At 46.4% G+C, this 20,096-nt stretch overlaps 1 protein-coding gene across 4 annotated transcripts in view; it reads right to left on the minus strand.

Annotated features, from left to right (window-relative positions):
* CSPP1 (centrosome and spindle pole associated protein 1) overlaps positions 1-20,096 on the minus strand; it is a 152,143-nt gene that overhangs the window by 93,553 nt on the left and 38,494 nt on the right. For all 4 annotated transcript variants that reach the window (XM_073583880.1, XM_073583879.1, XM_073583881.1 and 1 more), the window contains 4 exons: positions 17,052-17,141; positions 7,507-7,608; positions 4,720-4,808; positions 2,530-2,626 (listed from right to left, as the gene is read on the minus strand). In XM_073583880.1, coding sequence (XP_073439981.1) covers positions 2,530-2,626; positions 4,720-4,808; positions 7,507-7,608; positions 17,052-17,141 — 378 coding nt within the window. The remainder of the gene's footprint in view (positions 1-2,529; positions 2,627-4,719; positions 4,809-7,506; positions 7,609-17,051; positions 17,142-20,096) is intronic.

The raw sequence follows: 20,096 nt of genomic DNA on the forward strand, positions 1-20,096 counted from the left end.
TTTTTTTGTCACATGTGGTGTGTAATATTTACCTTCTGGTGACCATTGTATCCCGGAGGAACGACAGGGCTCGTGCGTACTTGTACTTGCTCCTGCGTCCTCCAGATCCACTCGGGGCCCGCATCTCTTTATTGAACTCCTTCTTGAAACGATCCCTCACAGACCGCCACCGCTTCACAATTCTCTCCCCTGAAACGAGAAAGGACAAAGTGGTTAATATACAACATCATTGTTTCCCAAACTCCAGTCCTCATGGTCCCCAGGGGTCATGTTTTCAGGATTTCCAAAGTAAATAGAAATCCTGAACACATGATCCGTGGGGACCACGAGGACTGGAGTTCGGGAAACACTGGTTTAAATCAAGCAACCGGTACTGTATATACTTACGCTCTTTAATCTGGGCCCAAGCATCGAGGTCCTCCCAGCGGTCCACAAGGAGCGAACAGATTTCTTCCCAGAGTCGTCGGGTAACGATAAGGTCAGCGTGGCGGCGGTCAGCCATATTCCAGAGCGGCTCCCTTTCTCTGACGAGATCGATGAGGTGGTCCACATCGATTCCTCCATCCTCACCGTCAGAGTCGGGAGCACGCTGTGAAGGCTGTTAAAGAAAAAGACAAAAATAACATAATTAGCCTCCACAAAAGAAATGAAATAAAAAGTGCAAAAAAACAAAGCAAAAATATTTATACTTACACGCTGGTGACCGCCGCGTTGCTGTCGCCGACGACCCTGGGAGGCACTGCGAGGACCTCTTGGCCGAGCACCAGATTGGGAAGACTAGAGAAGAAAACAAAAAATGTTATGTCTTTGGATGTAGGCATTTGTTTGCTGTGTGTGGTCTGCAGAACATTGTTTTCTATGTGTTGTGTGTAGTGTGATGTTGTGTTTCTGCGTTTGATGCCAAAATCTTACCAATTGTGAGCCCACTCCAGGTGTCTGTCCACCCCTTCCTTCTTCTTCTGGGAGCTCCTCTTCATCTTGTGATTCCTGTTTTGAAATAAAAGGCAATGAATAGACATATATTACAGAGATGATGGATTTTGGAAATAAAAACTTACCGTCAAACGCTGACGATGCGAGGGAGGGCTCCCAGAAGAAGATGTGCTGTCTTCCTGCTGGCCAGACTCCATGGCTGTGGGTGGTGTTCCTGCTGCTGCCATTGCTGCTGCTGCTGCATCTCTTGGGCGGCTGTTGAATAAAGAGAAACAAAGGGCCAATGAATATCTTGATATTCCATGGCCCTAGTTTGGAGGAATGGGGGATTTGATAATTACCGTCTCTCATCTGCTGCTGGACTCCCCTCCTCAGCATGTTCCATTTGCTGCTCCATTTGGCGTGGTGGTGGTGCTGATGGTGCTGCTGCAGATGTCTCCTGCCTTCTCCTGCTCCTGGTTCTTGGCTTGGGTGGCATGTTGGGTGTGGCTGAGGGTCCCACTGTCTTGCTTTTATATATGTCTTGTGGGCAGAGCTACTGAGCATGCTCAGACCAAAAAAACCGGATCCGGCCACCGGATCAGGCGCATTGTGGCGCTCATAGGCTTTCATTGTGTGAAAAAGCCGGACACGCCGGATCCGGCGTGTCCGGCTTTTTCGCCGGAGACAAAAAACGTTACAGTAGCCGTTTTTTCCAGACGCCAGATCGCTACACATTGCCGGATCCGGCGAAAACCGGATGAAACGCATGGCCATCCGGCACTAATGCAAGTCAATGGGGGGGAAACCGGATCCGGCATTGCATTTCGCCGGATCCGGTTTTTGTCAAAAGCGCCGGATCGCGCCTGACGGCGAAAACCTGATGTGTGAAAGAGCCCTTAGTCAACCGACAGTGCGATCACGAGATGAAGTCATCTACCACTCAGTCATTACGGCCGCACGTTCAGTAGGAAAGCAACCAAAAATGTAAAATTAAGACTTTTCCCCAAATGGGAATAAAATGTGTCCTTCTTCCCAAGATAAAGTCTGGAGGACCAAAATATTAATGTCTTATAGTACTTTACCTATGATGAGTTACTGAGACATAGGTGGTCTGTACACAAAGGCAGCTCATGCCAGTCTTTTATATAATAGGTTGCAGTACCCACACTTTGATTAAATAAGAACTAAATAATAATTACATATTAGACAGTAAAAAGGTTGGCCACAACCATTTATCCCAAGTAAAACTCCGGTGATAACCATTACCTTGTGCCATGTGTTCTGGCCCACCATTGCGCCTTTACAGGCAAAACGGAAGCATGACATGACTCATTAAAAGCAACGGACTGTGCATGTCAGTGCAACGCCCCTCAAACAGTAAGGCACCCCTTAATGCTATTAAAGCTCAGCTGGGGAGTCAATATGAGGAACTGAAGGAAAATGGCCATATCTAATTGTCAGTATATTCATACATTGCCAGGGAGATAACAGAAATATGGCACATGCGGAGTTATAAGGAAGGTTACTCCAGCATTGGTAATGCATACGTGACTAGTATATCATGTCAGCTGCTATTTACCTTCCTACATTATAGTCATTAAATTACACATGTACCGCTTTTTGTTTCTTTGCTGTTCAGCCATTTGTTGCATTAGATCCTCTCTGTAACGCTCTTTCCTTCTCTTCTGAGCCTCACCTTTATCTGCTTCACCTATGAAACAAATGGAAATGTCATACCGTCCTGACGATCCAATCTGTTTTACACCTCAGACCAATATCTTTCCAAGTTAGAGATTGTGTCCCAAACTTACAGTTACTGCTTATCTCCACATGCTCTCTACAACGTGGCCATACATGCAACACAGAAACGAAGATGTTCTAAAAACCAGTTCATCTCTAATTTGGTATTTGGAGAACTGATTAAAGAGAATCTCTCACCAGTTCTTTGCTATGTAATCTGACAGCAGTATGAACCCTAATTTCAGCGATGTGTCACTTACTGGGCTTCTTGCTGTCATTTTGATACAATCGCTGTTTTCTCTGCTGCAGATCTTATTTCTTTTTTTTTTTTTAAATCAGATCATTTTTATTAAGAAAATTACACAATAACATTTTTACAAGAAGAGATCAGTAGAACTAAGATTTTCAGGATTACATTGTATCAATATATTATTGCTTTGCTGCACTGCATACCTAGCAGTTCTCTGAAAGCTGAGCTCTGTATAACCCCGTCCACACAAATGATTGGCAAGTTTCTGTGTACATTGTGCATAAGCAGAAAGCTGCTAATCAGTGTTGAGGGGGTGGGTTTATACAGAACTATTCAATAGGAGGCACAAGGAAGATAGTCCTTAAGTGATAATCTCCTTATGATAAAACACTGATTTTATTGAAACAACAGCGCACAACCTAATAAGTGACACATCATTAGAATCAGGCTCTCAGCTCAAACATCATGCTGTTGTCATATTAAACAGAAAAATAAACGGTGGACAGATTCTCTGTGAGAATTATGAGTAAGACTGGTTTTTGGCTTTATACATCTTCCAAGTTGATAACCGCAGATATCTACATCTCTGCATGCATTCTTTTCTGTTCAAAATAGTACTGCCCCAATAAAGCATTTCTTCTGGGAAAAATATCTCGGAAATAATGACCTGCATGAAAGAAGATTCTGCAAATTTCACACTGGGTCAATACAGTAAATACTGCAGCTTCCTATAAGAGGGTGGTATAAAAAAAAAAAAAACACATTGTCCTGAAAAATTGGATAAGGTAAGGAAAAGCCTTAGTTCAATTCCCCTTGAACTCATGTTAGTCCCCAGGCGATGAGGAGTATTCTCTCATAATTAAAGTGTGTGATATTGGGTGCCTGACATGGGGGTGTTAAGGCCCCGTCTCACAGAGAGATCGCTAATACGTCACCGATTTTGTGACTCAACAGCGATCTCGCCAGCAGTCTCGCTACATGTGACACGCAGCAGCGACCGGCCCCCCCTGCTGGATATCGCTGATCATGCTGGAATGTCCTGTGCCGTTTTTTAGTAGTCGGCGTCCCGCTGGCCAGCATGCATCGCTATGTTTGATTGTCAGTAGATCGTTGCTGCATCGCTGAAGAGATCTGCCTGTGTGGCAGCTCACTAGCGATCATTTAGCGATGCACCAGCGATCCCTACCAGGTCGTATCGTTGTCGGGATCGCTGGTGCGTCGCTAAGTGAAACGGGACCCTTAGGCTTTTAGTTAATATACTAGTCCCATAGTATATTAAGGGCAAGGTTCCATTTGCCAGACAGTATTAATTAGCAATAAGAAATGGGAAAGATGTGTATCTTTGTACCGTGTTAGCCAGTAGATAGAAAAATATTCAGAATTGAGAGTCCTCAATTGTGACTCTTCAGATTTTGTATTAGTCTAGCCTGATGAAAAGACCTGAGTAGTCTCGAAAGCTTGCATTGTGTTACCATCTTTTCAGTTAGCCATTAAAAGGTATCAACCACTGAGGACTCTCAATTCTGAATATTTTTCAATAAGAAATGTTGATTGTTCTTTTGTTCTATGATGTAAACTTATTATGTTGCAAAATCTTCAATAAAACGAGTTGAAAAAAAAATATTGCCCTGTACAGCACGCAATATGGAGGTACTCAGTGCCCCTAAAGCTCATCTGTGCATTTGGGTTTTACATATTCACAAATGTATACCCCCATACTAACCAGCGTGCATTCATTTTGAATAAAATATATAAAACATAATGTACCGTATGTGAAATTGCAATTGTGCTTTCTTTATGTAAATGTATCTTACCAAGTAGAAGGCCCGTGGAGAAAATTTCATCTTTGATGTGTGCAGACTTCGAGCGCTCCATCTGCTGAACTGGGTGTTCAATTTTTGTCCTAGTTAGTAAATACAAAAAAAAATCACCTAAACCATAAATATTATCCGTGATAGGAATTTACTTACTATGGTCAGCAGCATGACGCTGGGGCAGAGAACCTGATTCCAGGTATGTATCATTTTCTCTTGCTGTAGTTTCAATACAATCGGTGTTTTATCAGCAACGTATTATCGATAGAGGAGTAGGTTTCAGCCTAATCTGTGTTACCCCGCCCCCACCACTTATTGGCAGCTTGCTAAAAACACACACTGTACACAGGAATCTGTCAATCAGGGGTGTGGACGGGGGTTATACATAGCTCAGCATTCTGACCACTGCTACATCTACAGCATAGAAAACACGGATCCTATCAAAACTGCACCAAGCAGCCCAGTAAGCAACGCATCACTGGAATCAGGCTCGCTGACCCTACATTATGCTGCTCTCAGATTCCAAAGGAATATTTGCTGACAGATTGGGAAGCTTAGGAAAAGCTTAAATGGAAAGAAGAAACCAAAACAAATTTAATTGAAAGGTAAAAATGAACAATGTTTCTAAAGTATTGTCTACTGGCTTCAGTCAGGTCATTTTTTTTAATCAAAACTGACTTAAAAAGGACTTGTCAACAAGTGAAAAGTGGTCAGTTCTTGCTCTTATTTTATTCCTGCTGCATACCTGGTGACAGCTCGTTTATTCTGAGCTGAAACACATAATAAAAATTCTTTGTTATTCTTTAATTCAGATCTTCCTCATGACTTCATATGGAGCATCGCAATACAGTACATGCTCTACAGCAGACTGTGGCAATGTGCGGCCCGTGGGTCACATCGCAACCTCTAGTTGTTCCAGTACGTGGACCAAGAAGCAGTGGCCCATGAGCTGCACAGTGCGTTCCCCCGCCCATCAGCCGCCATCACCGCTATCCGCATCCTCGGGATGCAGACAGTGGTGAATACATTGGTGAATGAGGGGACGCCAGCACCTTCTCCCACCAATCGGCATGTGAGACAGCTGATGCGATGATGTCATTTCATCTCATCAGCTATGCTGTGGACAGTCAGTGCATCGGAGACAGGAGCTGATGCAAAGTCCTGGTGGAACAGGAGCAAGGAGAGAATGTAGTGTTTTGATTTTTCATGTGTATGGGATGTGTGTATGTTCATAGTAGGCAAAGTGGGGCTCATGCTGTATATATGGAAGCTATGTGGGGCTCATACTGTATATTGTAGACTATGTGGGGCTCATACTGTATATAAGAGCCTAAGTGGGGCTCATACTGTAAATAGGAGCCTATGTGGGGTTCATGCTGTATATACGGAGGCTATGTGAGGCTCATGCTGTATATACGGAGGCTACGTGAGGCTCATGCTGTATATTGTAGACTATGTGGGGTTCATGCTGTATATTGTAGACTATGTGGGGTTCATGCAGTATATACGGAGACTGTGTGGGGTTCATGCTGTATATACAGAGGCTCTGTGGGGCTCATGCTGTAAATGCGGAGGCTCTGTGGGGCTCATGCTGTAAATGCGGAGGCTCTGTGGGGCTCATGCTGTATATGCGGAGGCTATGTGGGGCTCATGCTGTATATGCGGAGGCTCTGTGGGGCTCATGCTGTATATGCGGAGGCTCTGTGGGGCTCATGCTGTATATGCGGAGGCTATGTGGGGCTCATGCTGTATATACAGAGGCTATGTGGGGCTCATGCTGTATATGCGGAGGCTATGTGGGGCTCATGCTGTATATACGGAGGCTATGTGGGGCTCATGCTGTATATTGTAGACTATGTAGGGCTCATGCTGTATATTTTAGACTATGTGGAGCTCAGACTGTATATAGAAGCCCATGTAGGGCTCATGCTGTATATGCGAGGTTGTGTGCGCACGTGGGGGTTATACACACATTACAGCGTGGGATCACAACTGATTCTTTTTGTGAGGTATAATATTTCCTTGCCTGTTTTTAAATAATGTTTTACTTGAAAGAAAGAATCCACAGCAATCCCATGCTGTAATGTCTGTATACTTTTTTTTTCTCCCCCCTCCTCCTTGCCCAGGAGCTGTGGTATGATCAGAGCATGTTCCTGTAGGGTCAGACACAGCCATTGCACAGTAAACAGCAGGGGCACATTTATAAGATTATCTCTGCACCGGAACATTTTATTTAAACACATTCAATTGTGGAAGTTATTATTATCCCAAGATCTATTGATTAAAATGTACTTTTGTTTGTGGGAAAAACCCTTTAATATTGAGCAGCATTTATTTCAGCCTATTGGTTATGCCTTCCACAGCAGTAACATGTGGCCCTTGGGAAAATTAATTGGCCACCCCTGCTCTACAGTATTTAGTTTTTGTTTTGTTTTTTTTCAAACAGCACTCACTTGGCAAAGTCCTTTAAAATTAGCACTATATATAGGCCAGTATTTCTTGCATAAGAAAGAAAGAAAGAAAGAAAAGGAGGGAGGGAGGAAAGGAAGGAAGAAAGAAATAAAGGAAGAAAGGAAAGAAGAAAAAAAAAAGAACGGAAAGAAAGAAAATACTCAGAGGAGCAGCGGGAAAAAAATAAGAGCAAAAACTGGCCACTTTTGATCTTATGTTTGGTCCTCTTTAAATCTAAGCAGAGACAAAATAATTATTCCCTAAGCAAATGTAAGATGATTCCTCTCTACCTTGTGATGGGATCTGCTCCTCATTTAGCTAGGGGACTGAATTTACCTGTTCCTCATAAGTGATGTAGCAGGCCTTCGATTTGATTGCTCCCGAAAGTTGTCTTCATAGTCCACTGGATATTCTCGATCTCTCCCGTCTTTATGTGGCCTATATTTCATCCCAAAAAATGATTTAACTTTAGTGCGTATTATCTACTTCCGGTTTATTTCATGTGCAGTAGACATATACTGTATAACAAGTGGAGATAACAGAGTTGATGATTTAAATTAGGAAACTTAGAGCGCATTCTAATTTGTACCCAAGTTATATAAGGAAGAGGATTTTGTGTTACTCACCTGTAAAATGTTTCTTATGCTGAGTTTTGAAGGACATGGAAGACCTTGGCTATAGCTGCTGCCACTAGGAAGTGGACACTAAACCAAGTAGTATTTTATCCTTCTACACAGACTATACCCCTCCTCTAGAAGCCAGTTTGCATAGGAGTATACAGGAGAAGCCAACTGAAGGTAAACCATGATCCTAAAAGAAGCCTCTGTATAGGTAAGCAAATAAAGTCCATGGAGCCTCATTTAAGAGTCTCAAACACTGCACCTAGGATTTCACTGATTGAGCGCCTTTGCCGGCTGCTGCAGTGTTTTCTTTGACTGGTCTCCCTGAGGTCAGTGATTGTTTTGTGATGTCTGTATAGGTAAGGACTGAGAATAAGAAAAATTCCCACAAAACTAGAGAGTTGGAGCTTTATCTTCCAATGAACTCAGCATGAAAATATTTAAGGGTGAGTAGCAAAAAAATGCTATTTTCTTGCTCTTATCATTGAGGGACACAGAAACAATGGGACATCTTATAGTAGTTCCAGTAGAAGAAAGAGAGCACAGAACAACTGGTCTTCTGCTGAGACTACAAAAAACATCATAGGATGCAAAGGTGTGCACCCTACAGAACCCAGTAAGGACAGAAACAGAGACAAAAGGTGTGGGGACAGCAGAGTCGGGGTGGCTCGGGATCTACGCAGGACCAACAGAATGATTCATCAGTCAGCTTAGAGAAATATTACATCCAAAAAACAATAGTAACCACAAGTGGCTTTGAGGAATACTAATGAGCGTTTGATACCACTTGAGACAGATAAGACTATTCACTACAATGGAAAGAATCATTTTCATAGAAAGGATTTAAAGCAGGACTGAGAATAAAGAGATGAACACTGGTCAAAAGGTGCAGTCAATAAAGAAGGCTACCAATTAGGAAGAAGCCTGATTGGTAACTATCTGCTTATACACAGGAAGCTGCCAATCAGTGGTGTGGGCGAGATTATACAGGACTCCGTGTTCAGAGACCTGCTAGATCTGCAGCAGAGAAATGTTTTTTAAGCAAAACTGCAGCAACTAGGATTAGGTGATACAATGCTGGAAATAGGGTCTCTGCCCAATCACATGATGCTCTCAGATAAAATAGCACAAAATGGTGAAATTCCCTATAAGATAAAACAGGGATTTTTGTGAACTCACCGTAAAATCCTTTTCTCCGAGCCACTCATTGGGGGACATAGGACCATGGGTGTTATGCTGCTGCCACTTGGAGGTCGACACTAAGTTAATACAAAGAAAGTTAGCTCCTACTCTGCAGTATACACCCTCATGCTGGCTCCAAGAGACCCAGTTCAATGCAAAAGCAGTATGAGATCATTAACAACATATAAGAGTACAACATGCCTAAATTAAAGAACAAGCACAAACCATAAGGCTAACAGGGTGGGTGCTGTGTCTCCCAATGAGTGGCTCGGAGAAAAGGATTTTACGGTGAGTACACAAAAATCCCTGTTTCTCCTTCGCCTCATTGGGGGACAGAGGACCATGGGACATCCCAAACCAGTCCCTGGGTGGGAAACAACAAAGGATCAGGCCTTACGTAACAACTGCCTAGATGTGCGCCACCGTGGCCTGCAGAATTTTTCTGCTCAGACCCGCATCAGCGGAAGCCTGATTGTGAATATTATAGTGCTTTGAGAAAGTGTGTAGACTGGACCAAGTCGCAGCCCTGCAGACCTGCTCTGCCGACGCCTGATGCCGAATGGTCCAAGAAGCCCCCACCAACCGAGAGGCTTCCCCTCTGATGCGGTAGGACTCATGGATAGTAGAACAAATCCACCGGGCTATCGTGGCCTTTGAAGAGGCTAAACCTTTCCTGTGACCTTCAGGAAGCACAAACAAAGCGTCCAACCTTCGGAAGGATGCCATCCTCGAGACGTACCTTCTCAGACTACATCCAGAGGGTGAAGAGCCCTTTTCACCCTGTGTACTGGAGCCAGACAAAATGAAGGAAGAACAATGTCCTGTTTAGATGGAAAGACGAGATGTCCTTGGGCAAAAAAGATGGGGATGGCCTGAGGACAACCTTGTCCTGATGGAAAATAAGGAAAGGCACATGACAGGACAGAGCGGCTAGCTCCGAAACATGCCTGATTGATATGATCGCAACAAGAAAGGCGATCTTCCAGGCCAGAAAAGTCAGCAAAATGTCCTGAAGAGGATCAAAAGAGGTCTCCAGTAGGACACCCAGGACCAAGTTAAGGTCCCAAGGATCTAAAGGCATGCGATAGAGGGGTATCACATGTAAAACCTCTTGCATTATTTCTTCACCTGAAGTTTTGTCGCAATCCTACGCTGGAATAAGACCAATAAGGTGGAGATCTGGCCCTTAAGAGAGCTGAGCGCCAGGCCTGAGTCCAGACCGGCCTGTAGGGATGGTGGGAATAGAAAAGACAAGAGGAGGATGTCCACAATCCTTGCACCATGCGAAAAATGTCTTCCAGGTATGGTGATAAATGCGTACCGACCCAGGTTTACGAGCACTAATCATTGTGGAAACGACCTCTTGTGAAAAACCAGCCTGGGTCAAAACCCATGATTCAACGGCCAAGCCATTAAACACAGGGCCCGAGTTCTGGTGGCAAATCGGACCCTGGGAGAGCAGATCTGGACAATCCAGCAATCGCTAGGGAACGTCGGCGACGAGGTGCATCAACTCCGCAAATCAAGCCCGGCGTGGCCGGTGCGGAGCGACCAGGATCACTGGAACCCCCTCCACCTTGATCTTCTTGATGACTCTCGGAAGTCGCAGCAATGGGAGAAAAATGTATAGAAGACAGAACTGGCGCTACGGATGAACCATCCACTCCGATGGCTCTTGGAACTCGAGACCGAGCTATGAACTTTGGCATTCAGTCTGGACGCCATCAGATCCACATCCGGGGTCCCCCAGCAAAGACAGATTGAAAACTTCTGGATGAAGTTCCCACTCCGTCGAGGCGAGACCCTGACGGCTGAAGAAGTCTGCCGCCCAGTTTTCTACGCCTGGTATGTGCACTGCTGAGATCACCGAGTGGTTCCTCTCTGCCCACCGGAGAATGTGAGTTACCTCGCACATGGCTGTCCTGCTGCGGGTACCCCCTTGATTATTGATGTAAGCCACAGCCGTGGTGTTGTCCGATTGAATTCGGATGGGGTGACCCGCCAGGAGATAATGGAACTGCTGCAGGGCTAGCCGTATCGCTTGGATCTCTAGGACATTGATTGGGAGCCTTGATTCCCGAATTGACCAGCAGCCCTGAGCGGTATGGTGACAAAAGACTGCTCCCCAGCCCAGAAGACTGGCATCGGTAGTCACCACTGATAGGGAAACCCTGATTCTATGGGGTCCCTTCATACACTCTTAGGGTCTTACTCTCCATACTTCTATGATATTAGCTGTAAGAGAAGAGATCAACTCTCACCTAATCTTTGTTATTCTTGTTTCTCACCTCTATACCTCTTATGATTCATGTAACTGAAGAACATATCACGAGTTCCACGTAGGCCTAATGTAGATAATGAGTGCATAGTCTTAGAATCAGATGAATCACCATAGATAAAGGGGCTATGAACCCTTATTAAGACAGGTTAATGAGGCTAATGTTAGGGTATTGTATAACCAATACCTGTTTACACCTTTTTCTGGAAATTCCCGAATGTATCTAATAATTAACAGCCAAAGACAATCTGATTGGTTGCCGAATATGATTGGTTGAAACCATTTATGCTTACTCTTGAATAATCAACTGTCCAATGGAATATGATGATGTAATGTAACCGCCTACTCAAAAGAGTATATAAACTTGATCTGATTAAAACAGCCGTGTGGCATTTGCAGATACATAACCTGTCTCTGTGTATTTGCCCACCACTACTCGAGTAGGCCTCAAACCAATAGTCTGGCAACCCTCCAGTATATCGATCTCCCATTGAGAGATAAAGATCAGAAACTCGTCACCACTAGCCATAGAAGCGGGAGAAAGGACTTCCCCTGGTTGAGGGAAGAGCTCAATGTCCACCATCTTAGAACCTGCCTGACCCACAGGGATAAAAGTGGCACCGGCGATCGAGGGAAAATGGGTTCCTCTCCCAAATCGCTGGAAGAGCATGCTGTAGGGCAGGGGTGGGCAATTAATTTTCTCGAGGAGCCACAAGAGAGACCATGACTGTTGTGGAGGGCCGAACCAATAGCTTGAAATTAATTCTACTCAATATTAATTTATTAATATTAATCGTATCACTTAATATTGAGCAGAATTAAGTATGCTGACACCCCCCTATATATCTTTGAACTCACCACAGCCCCTTATATACAGCCTCCCCATATACAGCATAAGCCCCACACAGTCTCTCCATATACTGCATGAGCCCCACACAGCCTCTCCATATACTGCATGAGCCCCACAAAGCCTAGTTATATACTGTATACTGCATGAGCCCCACAGTCTCCCCATGTACTACATGAGCCACACACCAGCCTACCTATATTTACTGCATGAGCCACACACAGCCTCCGTATATACAGTATAAGCCCCACACAGACTTCCCATATACAGCATGAGCCCCACAGTCTCTCCCCATATACTGAATGAGCCCCACACAGCCTCCCCATATACTGAATGAGCCCCACACAGCCTCCCTATATATTGCATGAGGCCACCATAGCCTCACCATGTGCAGCATGTCACCCCCATAGCCTCCCTGTGTGCAGCATGACACCCCCATAGCCTCCCCATGTGCAGCAAGACAACCACATAGCCACCCCATGTGAAGCAAGACAACCACATAGCCACCCCATGTGAAGCATGTCCCCACCATAGCATCCCCATGTTCTGCACAACAGCTCCATAGCCTCCCCATGTGAAGCATGTCACCCCAATAGCATCCCCATGTGCAGCATGTTACCCCCATAGCCTCAAAGCCTCTCCATGTGCAGCATGTCACCCCCATAGCCTCCACATGTTCTGCACGACAGCTCCATAGCTTCCCCATGTGAAGCATGTCACCCCAATAGCATCCCCATGTGCAGCATGTTACCCCCATAGCCTCCCCATGTTCTGCATGACAGCCCCATAGCCTCCCCATGTGCAGCATGTCACCCCCCATATTCCACATGTTCTGCACGACAGCCCTATAGAATCCCCATGTGATGTCTGTAACCCGATAGAATCCCCATGTGCTGTCACCCCCAAAGAATTCCCATGTCCTGTCTGTCACCCCCATAGAATCCCCATGTGCTGCATGTCATCCCCACGTACTGCATGTCACCCCCATAGAAACCCCAGGTGCTGTCACCCCCATAGAATTTCCATGTGCTGTCTGTCACCTCGAAGAATCCCCATGTCCTGTCTGTCACCCCAAGAGAAACCCCATGTACTGCATGTCATCACCATAGAAACCCCAGGTGCTGTCACCCCCATAGAATTTCCATGTGCTGTGTCACCCCCATAGAATCCCCATGTGCTGTCTGTCACCCCCATAGAATCCCCACGTGCCCTCTGTCACCCCCATAGAATCCCCACGTGCTCTGTCACCCCCATAGAATCACCATTTTCATACACATAGGAAAAAAAAGACCACCACATACTCACCTCCGTCCCTCTCCCTGGCGCTCTGCTCTTCTCCCTGCCTCCGGTGTGCCGACTCTCCGGCGGTACACAGCTGACGCGATGAGATGACGTCATCGCGTCAGCTGTTTCACACGCTGATGGGTGGAGGAAGTGGCTGTAGGCCCCTCCTCCACCAATGCTGACTGCACCTAAGGAGAAAACGCGGAGAGCGCTAGCGGGTGGGCATGGTGTGGGACGCACTTTGCCCAGGTCTGCTGTAGGGGGGACGAAGTTGCAGCTGCACGAAAGGAACTGCTTCTATAGCTGCCACCATTTTCCCCAGTACCTTCATGACAAACCGGATGGCATGAGGGGACGATTGACTAAGCACGCGGGCTACTTGTTGAATGGATAGGACCTTGTCTCGAGGGAGAAACACCAACCCTCGAGAGGTGTCCAGGGTCATCCCTAAAAGGGATATCTGCTGGGCTGGAACAGTGGAGGACTTGCTTAAGTTTATCAGACAGCCCAGACGAGAAAGGGTATTGCAAGTGATACGAACGGACTCCACTCAGTCGTGGAAAGACGGACCCTTGACTAGAAGGTCATCCAGATAAGGCAGGACGACCACGCCCCACGAGTGCAAGATGGACATCACGGCCATCATGAACTTTGTGAACACTCTGGAAGTAGCGAGGTCGAAGGGCAATGCCGTGAACTGAAAATGCTGTTTGCGAAAGGCGAAGCGCAGGAATTTCTGGAGGGGAGGAGAAAAAAAAAATCGGGATATGCAGGTACGCATCCCGAATGTCGATAGATGCCAGAAACTACCCTTTTTCCACTGAAGTAATGACCGAACATAGAGACTCCATGCGGAAATGATAGACCTTGACAAACTTGTTTACAAGTTTGAGGTCTAGTATGGCTCTCACCTCTCCATCCTTTTTTGGGACAACAGGTTTGAGTAGAACCCCTCGAACCTTTCATTTTCTGGGACCAGGACAATGACACCATCCTGACGCAATGAATCTATGACTCGGGAAAAAGGCTTTGCACTTTCCTCTGACGTTGGAGGACGGGAAGGGAAGAAACATGTTGAGGGACTTGAAGACAAATCGATTTTGTATCCGGAAGACTCCAGGTGTCTGACCCATTCGTCGTGGCTGACTGAGAGCCAGGTTTGACTAAACAAAAGTAGGTGGCCGCCTACCTTGCTGGTGTCTACCGGATAACACCAGAAGTCATTTGGCGGAAAATCTCTGAGACCTAGATACCTTAGATCTAGACTGTTTGGGTCTACTTTTCCATTGCTGGTTGGGCCTATAGGAGGCCTGGGATCTTCTGTCTCTGCGTGGGAAGCGTTGTGATCTGGAAGAAGTAGTGGTAGTGGACCAGCCCGGATTGGTGCGAAAGGATCGGAAATGGATTTGTTGCTGACGCCGAAAAGGACACCTAAGTCTCCGCTGGGGAAGTAAGTAGATTCCCCCCCCCGTAGCATCGGAGATAAGCTGATCCAGCTTCTCTCCAAACAAACGGCCACTCTGGTAAGGAAGTGATGTCAGAGACTTTTTTGATGCAAAATCCGCTTTCCATTCCCTGAGCCATAATGCCCTTCTGATTGTGATGACATTTGCCGCTGACAGAACAGCACAGTTAGCCGCATCCAAAGATGCATGTACCAAGTAATCTCCTGCCCGAGAAATTTGGCTGGCCAGATGCACTGTCTCCGAGGGAAGATTACTGCTCTGAATGGAATCAGCTAAGGTTTTCGACCAGGAGACCATTGCTTTAGCTACCCACGCTGCAGCGAAAGATGGATATAGAGCCGAACCTGAGGCCTCGAAGACAGAGCGAGCCAAATTTCCTATCTCGCGGTCCGTGGGATTTTTAATGGACGGATCCATCTGGCAGGGATAGAAGGGTTTTGGATGCGAGGCGAGACACTGGCGGGTCTACTACCGGAGATTCAGCCCAATCCTTTCTTAGAACAGCAGAAAAAGGATATCTCGCCTCAAGAGGCCTTTGACCTGTGAAACGTTTATTCGGTCGCTACCTGTGCCGATTAACTATAGCCCGAAGCGCCGGCTGAATGGCAAATGTTCTATGATGGCGTTTAGAAAAAAGGCCGCTTCCGGATACCAGCTCGTGTCCGGAGGCGGCAGAAGTTGCAGGGAAGATGGCCGCCGAGAGTACAGTGGCGGTTCTCGTCCTGGACAAGAAGTGCCGGATTAGTGGGCGGAGCCGCTGTAGAGCATCAAAGCGCGGGCGGATTCTTCGGGCTGTGGCCTACACAAGGCCGAAGCCGGGGGCTAAATTTTTGGCACCGAACAGGGAACCAGAAGGGAACACCACCCCACTGCCAGAATGGATCCACAGCGTCAGCGCCACCCTGGACCGCCAGCTCAGAGCCCTCCAGCCCCAGCACTTACCCGGAGAAGCTGCCGAGTGACAGAAAGACCAAAGCAGTATGGAACAGGTCATGTTACAACAAAATTTTCTCCTGTTGCCACCTCGGTGTTCGGACGGTGCAGGGTTAAAGTGGAATCCTCAATCCACCATCCCTTTAACAGGGACCGTTCACCTCCTTGCATCATCCGCTTTAACAGTGGTGATGCAGCGGGGGCTGCACGGACGCCAAAAAATGCCTCTGTACATCCAAGGGGTTCAATCCCCTAGGATGTGACAGGCTGGTTGTCCGGCATTAGGCCTGGCTGCAGAAGAGTATACATGGAGGCGACACTCCATGTGCTCATCTGTTGATGGTGCGGGGAGATCAGTGCCCTTTAAGGGACCCGTCGCCCTTAAAAATCAGCTCAGGCATGAAGTCCCAGGTCGCAGGAGTACGTGGAGGCGACACTCCACGTTCTCGCCTGCTGTTGGTTTAGGGAGAATGGAGCCTTGAAAAGATCCTTCGCCCCTTCATCCGAACAAAAAATTAAATATCAAAAATTAAAATAAAGGAATTTTTGGTTTAAAAACCAGACCCGTGTGCCTCCTACGGACACTAAGCAAAAACTGGCTCTCTTGGAGCCAGCATGAGGGTGTATGCTGCAGAGGAGGAGCAAACTTTCTTTGTATTAACTTAGTGTCAGCCTACTAGTGGCAGCAGCATAACACCCATGGTCCTGTGCCCCCCCCCCCCCCCATGAGGCGAAGGAGGGAAAACTGATTAGTACTTTTTTGTGCTTGGCGTGGCTCCAAGTAGCAGTGGCTATTCTCTTCTGTGTCACGAATATCATGTGCGAGAAAACATTTTGTCTCTAAATGTGATTACACAAACAAGGTCCAGACTAGTTCTCATTCTGAAAGCAAAAGCCAAGGTGGCAGGGAAGGACACTGCCTCCTATGATTATTTTGCAAAGTTCTGCATAATAATTTTCCTTATATAAATTGTGGCATATAGTCCTCATCACTATTTGGTTAGTGTGGGCAAGTCCTCTGGGTCCCTGATGACCAGCAAAATAAAGGAGCCATGGTGAAGCAGTGAGTGCTGGGCCGCTACCTTTTCACTGCAGCAACGACATTAGACAAACTGAGTGGCTAGTTGCACTTTACTGCGCAAAATCAACAGCTTCCTGGTGGTGCTGGGAGCCAAGCTCACACCAATTTGATAGGTACAACTTAATTAATATATGGTAAAAAACAATGTCTTCTTGACTAAGTAAAACAGAAGTTAATGAGGTTGTCCAACCTGAAATCACTCCTTTCGATCTGAAAGTAAGAGGCTCTGTCTGGTCGGTATTCACGGTTCTCCCTAACATCACCATGCTGATGTAATATTCTGTAAAAAGAGTTCTGTTACTTAGGATCCTAAACCAATTAAGGCACATTTAGTAACATTCATAAGCACAAAGAACAGCAATGTAAAATAACAATTTGCCTTCTTGTTGAAAAGTGTAAATTCTACCTACAGACATTAAGGGGATTTAATTTTCATGAAACTTTAAGATGTTTTCCAGCTTCACCAGATAAAGCTTAGGCTGGTTTCACATTAGCGCATTTTCAGCGCGCGCACGGCCGGGGGTAGCTCCGCCCCCGAGCCGGCTCTCTGCCCGGCGTGCCCGCCCCTTGCTTGTAGCGCCGCCTACTAGCGGACAGCGGCGCCTGCGATCGGCGCACCCTATCTTTAGCATAGGGTGCGCAGATCGTGCGCAGGCCGTGCGCTAGTTGCGCTTTGACCTGCGCTGCGCACTTTTGACGGTGCGCCGTGCGCGCCAAAATCAAACTTTTCGGATTTTGGCGCGCACGGCGCACCGTCAAAAGTGCGCAGCGCAGGTCAAAGCGCAACTAGCGCACGGCCTGCGCACGATCTGCGCACCCTATGCTAAAGATAGGGTGCGCCGATCGCAGGCGCCGCTGTCCGCTAGTAGGCGGCGCTACAAGCAAGGGGCGGGCACGCCGGGCAGAGAGCCGGCTCGGGGGCGGAGCTACCCCCGGCCGTGCGCGCGCTGAAAATGCGCTAATGTGAAACCAGCCTTATCCATCAAGAGGCACAGACTTTTCCTTATACAGGTGCTTCTCACTAAATTAGAATATCATCAAAAAGTTAAATTTATTTCAGTTCTTCAATACAAAAAGTGACATATTATATAGTCATTACAGTGTGATCTATTTCTTGTGTTTATTACTGTTAATGTTGATGATTATGGCTTACAGCCAATGAAAACCCAAAAGTCAATATCTCAGTAAAATTAGAATACTTTATAGCACCAGCTTGAAAAATGATTTTAAAATCCGAAATGTTGGCCTACTAAAATGTATGTTCAGTAAATGCACTCAGTACTTGGTCGGGGCTCCTTTTGCATCAATTACTGCATCAATGCAGCGTGGCATGGAGGCGATCAGTCTGTGGCACTGCTGAGGTGCTATGGAAGCCCAGGTTGCTTTGATAGCAGCCTTCAGCTCGTCTGCATTGTTGGGTTTGGTGTCTCTCATCTTCCTCTTGACAATACCCCATAGATTCTCTATAGGGTTAAGGTCAGGCGAGATTGCTGGCCAATCAAGCACAGTGATACTGTTGTTTAAAAACAGGTATTGGCACTTTTTGCAGTGTGGACAGTTGCCAAGTCCTGCTGGAAAATGAAATTTCCATCTCCAAAAACCTTGTCGGCAGAGGGAAGCATGAAGTGCTCTAAAATTTACTGGTAGATGGCTGCGCTGACTTTGGTCTTGATAAAACACAGCAGATGATAAGGCTCCCCAAACCATCACTGACTATGGAAACTTCACACTAGACCTCCAGCAGCTTGGATTGTGGCCTCTCCACTCTTCCTCCAGACTCTGGGACCTTGCTTTCCAAATGAAGTGAAAAATTTACCTTTCATCTGAAAACAACACCTTGGACCACAGAGCAACAGTCCAGTTCTTTTTCTCCTTGGCCCAGGTAAGACGCTTTTGGCATTGTATATTGGTCATGAGTGGCTTGACACAAGGAATGTGACACTTATAGCCCATGTCCTGGATACGTCTGTGTAGGGTGGCTCTTGAAGCAATGACTCCAGCAGCAGTCCACTCATTCTGAATCTCCCCAAATTTTTGAATGGCCTTTTCTTAACAATCCTTTCAAGGCTGCGGTTATCCCGGTTGCTTGTGCACCTTTTTCTACCACACTTTTTCATTCCACTCAACTATCCATTAATATGCTTGGATACATCACTTTGTGAACAGCCAGCTCCTTTAGCAATGACCTTTTGTGGCTTACCCTTCTTGTGGGGTGTGTCAGTGACTGCCTTCTGGACATCTGTCAAGTCAGCAGTCTTCCCTATGATTGTGGAGCCTACTGAACCAGACTAATGGACCCTTTCAAATGCTTAGGAATGTTTTTTCAGGTTTTTTGTTAATTAGTCTAATTTACTGAGATAATGACTTTTGGGTTTTCATTGGCTGTACAAGCTATAATCATCAACATTAAAGGCAACCTGTCACCCCCCACAGGCGTTTTTAAGTAAAAGAGCCACCTTGTGCAGCACTAATGCTGCATTCTGTCAAGGTGGCTCTTTTATTTAGCGTCCCTTCCACCGCCGAAATAATCGTTTTTAAAATTGGTCAGACATACCTGATATTTGACAGGGGGGCAGGTCTTTCCCCCCTGGACACAGACGCCTCACATACGTCAGTCATGTCCAGCTTTTGAATTTGGCGACGCATCCTCAGCGTTCATGTCTTTTTCTCCTGCCTGCGCTGTAATATTCTTTCAGTGGTGCAGCAGGACCTGTGATGACGTCAGCACCATGTGACCAAGGGGTGGAGCTCACCAGAGCAGTGGTGCAGCAGGACCTGTGATGACGTCAGCACCATGTGACCAGTAGGGGCGGAGCTCAGCAGAGCAGTGGTGCAGCAGGACCTGTGATGACGTCAGCACCATGTGACCCGTAGGGGCGGAGCTGAGCAGGGCAGCGGTGCAGCAGGACCTGTGGTGACGTCAGAATATTACAGTGCAGGCGCGAGGAAAAGAAATGAACGCTGAGGAGGCGGCGCCAAATTCAAAAGCAGGACAAGACTGACGTATGTGAGACGTCCGTTTCCAGGGGGGAAAGACCTGCCCCCCTGTCAAATATCAGGTATGTCTGACCAATTTTAAAAACGCTAAATAAAGGAGCCACCTTGACAGAATGCAGCATTAGTGCTGCACAAGGTGGCTCTTTTACTTAACGCCTGGGGGGGGGTGACAGGTTCCCTTTAACAGAAATAAACACTTGAAATAGATCACTCTGTTTGTAATGACTCTATATAATGT

Source organism: Dendrobates tinctorius, unplaced genomic scaffold (genome assembly GCF_039654945.1).
Source record: "Dendrobates tinctorius isolate UK_male_01 unplaced genomic scaffold, ASM3965494v1 ptg000082l, whole genome shotgun sequence".
Classification (NCBI taxonomy): domain Eukaryota; kingdom Metazoa; phylum Chordata; class Amphibia; order Anura; family Dendrobatidae; genus Dendrobates; species Dendrobates tinctorius.